Raw genomic sequence first — 4,491 nt, 5'->3', positions numbered from 1 at the left:
TGACCCGATTGACAGACTAGACTCCACCCCTTCACTCAGAATCCTCTCAAGTCCCAAATTGACAGCAGATTATGTAATGACCACATCTACCCACCACCTTCCCACCTAGCCACCCACCCACCTGCCCTCATCTAGGGGCCCACCCATTCATTCTACATCCACTTATTCACTTGCCCCTCCATTTGCCCATCTGACTAGTCACCAAGCTGTTGATCAATCCTCACCATCTACTTACTACCCATCCACCTTCTCCCCTGCCTGTCCATCTGCTCCACACTGGACCCAATGTCCCTTGTGTCCATCAGCCAGACTTGTCCCTTGTTCAGGTTTCCATGGGTCCATTCCCCACCCAGACAGTTCCCTGTTTGACTGAGGTAGATGCTGTAGGTTAATAAAAGGGGAAAAAAGGCTAATTATTGGTAATTTCATAGGAGTCCATCTTTTTTTGTTTGTTCGATTTTTGAATCAATGCTATAAATACGTGTCCACTTATTCATGTATTCAATATCTACTGGTCTACCTATCCATTCCTCTACTCATCCATATGCCCCCATAACAAATCCCCAACAATCTACTTACATTCACCTGTCTTCGTTTATTCAACCATTTCTCACCAATGTATCCATGCAGCAGCCCACCTAGCCATTTCCCAACCCATGAATCTACCGATTCATCCCACCATTCTGACTCATCCATCTGTCCGTCCATCCATCCATCCACTCATCCACGCATCTCCCACCAACTCCTCCATCCACCTACTCCACACACAACCCACCCAGTCATCCATCTGTCCGTCCGTCCATCCATCTGTCCATCCATCCATCCATCCATCCATCCATCCATCCATCCATCCACTCATCCACCCATCTCCCACCAACTCCTCCATCTACCTACTCCACACACAACCCACCCAGTCATCCATCTAGCCATTGACTGACCTATCTACTCAGCTCATCTCTTGACTTTCTATCAATTCATTCTACTCACGGCTCTGTCCTTCAATCCAAATATCCAAAACGACCCCAAACTCACTCACCTATCCATTCTCCCTTTCCCTCATCCCCTTTCTCTTCCCTCCTTCTTTTAAAACATCCCTCCACCTATTCATTCACTCAATCCCTCATCAAACACCTCCTGGAAGCTTCTGGACTGAAATCAGGAGACAGAGAGGCACAAGACTGGATCCCTGGATGTTGGGTCATCTGCTGGGATGGGTAGATGGCTCTGGTCCAATAGGCACATACATAGAGAGATACTGTGGTGGTGTAGTGGTTGCATATTGGGTTGCTAGCTGCAAGGTCAGCAGTTCGAAACCACCAGGAGCTCCCTGGAAGAAAGATAGAACTTTCTACTGAGTTACTGTCTCAGAAACCCACAGGGGCAGATCTGCCCTGTCCTGTAGGGTTGCTATGAGTTGCATCTCCTTGACAACAGTGGGTGAGCTCTTGTGTGGTTAGCGATAGGAACCCACAGGAACCTGTGAGTCCAATTCATTTCCTGGGAGGGAGACGGGAACTTTGGGAATGGGTCTTGTAGGATCAACAGTTCATCAGGAAGAGAAGGTGGGGCATGGTTTGGATAGTTGTGAGAGTGGTGATGGAAGAGTCTAGAAGGTACTTATTTTCTTTACCTGAGTCGACTGGCATGGTTCCTGCCTCCAAGTTCACATCTTAGACATTTCCCAAGCGGGATGGCGCTCCCCACGTCCTCGTCCTGTGAACAGTAGACTGAAAAGGCAGGGTGTTGTTTGTTTGTTTTCTTCCCTCCCAGAGAGCAACGGGGAGCGCCATGGGTTTTGAAAATGGGTTGGTTTTGAACAAAGACGGGATGGCATCCGGCGTGGGTGTCAGAAAGACACCCCGAGGGCCACTTGGGGGAACAGAGTGGAGGAGGAAAGACGAGGGGGCCTAGAGGCCAAGGAAGAGGCTGGGAGGATAGTCCAGGAGGGACCAGGTCCAGGGAGAGACTGACTGGGTCAAGTCATACAGTCAACGAGTGGAGAAGGTGCAGGACCACCAGACCCTCACCCCTGGTGGCCCCATTTTCCCTACTCTACCCCCGCCCCCCCAGAGAGGTGGTTGAGGAGGAGGAGAAGAAGAAGAAGAAGAAGGAAGACGATGACCTTGGTATCCCACCGGAGATTTGGGAGCTCCTGAAAGGGGCGAAGAAGAGCGAGTATGAGAAGATCGCCTTCCAGTACGGCATCACTGACCTCCGGGGCATGCTGAAGCGGCTTAAGAAGGCCAAGGTTGAGGTCAAGAAGAGTGCAGGTCAGCCCCAGTCTCGGGAGGTGCTGGGGGGGGAGATGGGCCTTGCATCATGGGCTATTTGGTGGTCAGATCCTGGACAAATCTCTGAGAGGGCTGTGTTAGTCCTGGAAGACTAGAGAAACAAATTCATAGATACTCATCAGTGTAAAAGGAAGAGCTTTATATACAAGGGCAATAGAATATTGAGAAAAGATCCCAGCTCAGTCCAGATCAAAGTGCACATGTCCGATACCAATCTATAAAGTCCTCTTCAGACTCACGCAACACATGCAATGGTGCCAAATGCAGGAAGGTCACAGGCTGGTGGGTGGGAAGTCTTGGGGATACAGCGGTGGCTTAAGCATCTCAGCGCTGGCAGGGGTCTCCAGGTGTTTCCTCCAACTCAGGGTGCTAGTGTAGTTCCATGTGTCTTGTCAGCTGCAATGTTTCCCAGAGAGTGAGCAGAGAGAGAGAGAGAGAGAGTCTCAGGCCTCCAAGGAGGAATACTGGCATTCCCAGAATCCTCAGGAGAAGGCCATGCCCACACAGAGGCCTCATTGGCTATGACCTGATTGACAGGCTAGACTCCACCCCTTCACTCTTAATCCTCTCAAATTGACAAACGATCACGTAACTACCACAAGGGCCAAACGGAGGGATGATGGAGTACTGTACTCAGGGACCACCAAGTTCAGGTGAGGCCACTTGGCTTGGACCTTGGTGAGCCCATGGTTTGGGGACGGAGACTTGGCACCTCTGAATAGGGGAGGGCAGTCAGCATGTCTCCCCTCCATCCCCTTTGTCCCCTCCGATCTCCAGCCTTCACAAAGAAGCTGGACCCAGCCTACCAAGTGGACAGGGGCAACAAGATCAAGTTGGTGGTGGAGATCAGCGACCCAGACCTTCCACTCAAATGGTTCAAGAATGGCCAGGAGATCAAACCAGGCAGCAAGTATGTACGGAGCAGCCATCGGGTGGGGGAGAGAAAGCCCTGAAACGGAGTGGCTTATCTTGCTTCTTTGTAAAAGCAGCAGCTCTCCGTTCACTTTCCTCTCTCCATCCCTCACCAACTTGTCTCTCTGTGCACTCGCCGATTCTAGTTCTTCCCTAGAAGCAGGAGAATCGGCAAAAGCTGCCCTGTAGTGTCTGGCTTCTTGTACTCGGCCGAATGCTTTCAAAGTCCAGCCGTGTGGTCGCCTGCGTCAGGGCGCCGTTTCTCTTTATGACTTAGTAATAGTCCACGGTGGGGATGTCCTATATGGTGTTGATGCATTGACCTGGTGGTGGACAATGGCCACCTTTTGACGGTTGTGAATAACGTTGGTATGCAACGTGGCTTTCAATTATTTGGGGGTCTATGCCTGGGGGTGGGGGGAATTGCTGGGGGGCCTTGGTGGCACGGTGGTTTATTCATTGAACTGCTGACCACAAGGCTAACAGGTCGAAGCTACCAACCGCTTCTCAGGAGAAAGACGGGGCCTTTCTACCACCGTAAAGTGACAGTCTTGGAAACTCACAGGGACAGCGTGACCCTGCCCTATAGGGCGGCCATGAGTCAGCGTTGACTCCATGGCAGCGGGTTTGTCTGCCAGTTCTAAATGGTCTTTCTAGGATTCCCACTGATGGTTGAGTGCTTGTCTGTTAACTAGAAGGCTGATGTTTTTAATCCACTCAGTGGTCTCTCCAAAAAGAACCCAGGAAACTTCCTTCCGAGAGATCCATTCTGCCCTGAAACAGGGGTGCCCTGAGTTGGAATCAACCCAACCAGAGGCTACTTTTAAAATCGTAATTTTTTAAAAAAAGAAAAGAATCCCAGAGTTTGCTTGTGTTTTATTCACTATGCAAAAGCATTCCCCTGTGTGGGTCATCGAAACAGTGGTTATCCTTGAGAAAAACGGGCCGGATCAACCAGAGAAACCAATTCAGAGACACCCATAGATGTATAAGAGAGAGCTTTAGATCAAGAAGGAATTGTGTATCAGGTAAACATCCCGGGCCAGGTCGGATCAAGCCCGTAAGTCCGAAACTAGTCCACAAATCCCTCTTCAGACTCACGTCACCACAAGCAATGATGCAGCATGCAGGAAGATCTCAGGCTGGTGGGTGAGAAGTCTTGTGGATCCAATGGTGGTAGAAGCATCACAGGCCTGGCCCAGGTCTCAGGGTGGCTTGCCCAGCAGGAAGGTGGTCAAATTGCAGTTCCATGCTTCACTTCTAAAGAAAGGCTGACCCCACTGCACCC

The 4,491-nt window shown here is 50.6% G+C and overlaps 1 protein-coding gene across 1 annotated transcript in view; it reads left to right on the top strand.

The window, feature by feature from the left end:
* MYBPC2 (myosin binding protein C2) overlaps positions 1-4,491 on the top strand; it is a 37,997-nt gene that overhangs the window by 8,641 nt on the left and 24,865 nt on the right. Inside the window, exons 5-6 of the mRNA XM_045292620.1 lie at positions 2,073-2,270; positions 3,069-3,205. Coding sequence (XP_045148555.1) covers positions 2,073-2,270; positions 3,069-3,205 — 335 coding nt within the window. The remainder of the gene's footprint in view (positions 1-2,072; positions 2,271-3,068; positions 3,206-4,491) is intronic.

The sequence above is a fragment of the Echinops telfairi genome, unplaced genomic scaffold (assembly GCF_000313985.2).
Source record: "Echinops telfairi isolate 266 unplaced genomic scaffold, ASM31398v2 ScPeMD7_655;HRSCAF=1070, whole genome shotgun sequence".
Lineage (NCBI taxonomy): Eukaryota > Metazoa > Chordata > Mammalia > Afrosoricida > Tenrecidae > Echinops > Echinops telfairi.
The sequence above is the reverse complement of the archived record's forward strand: the minus strand, read 5'-3'. Positions and strand labels throughout refer to the sequence as shown.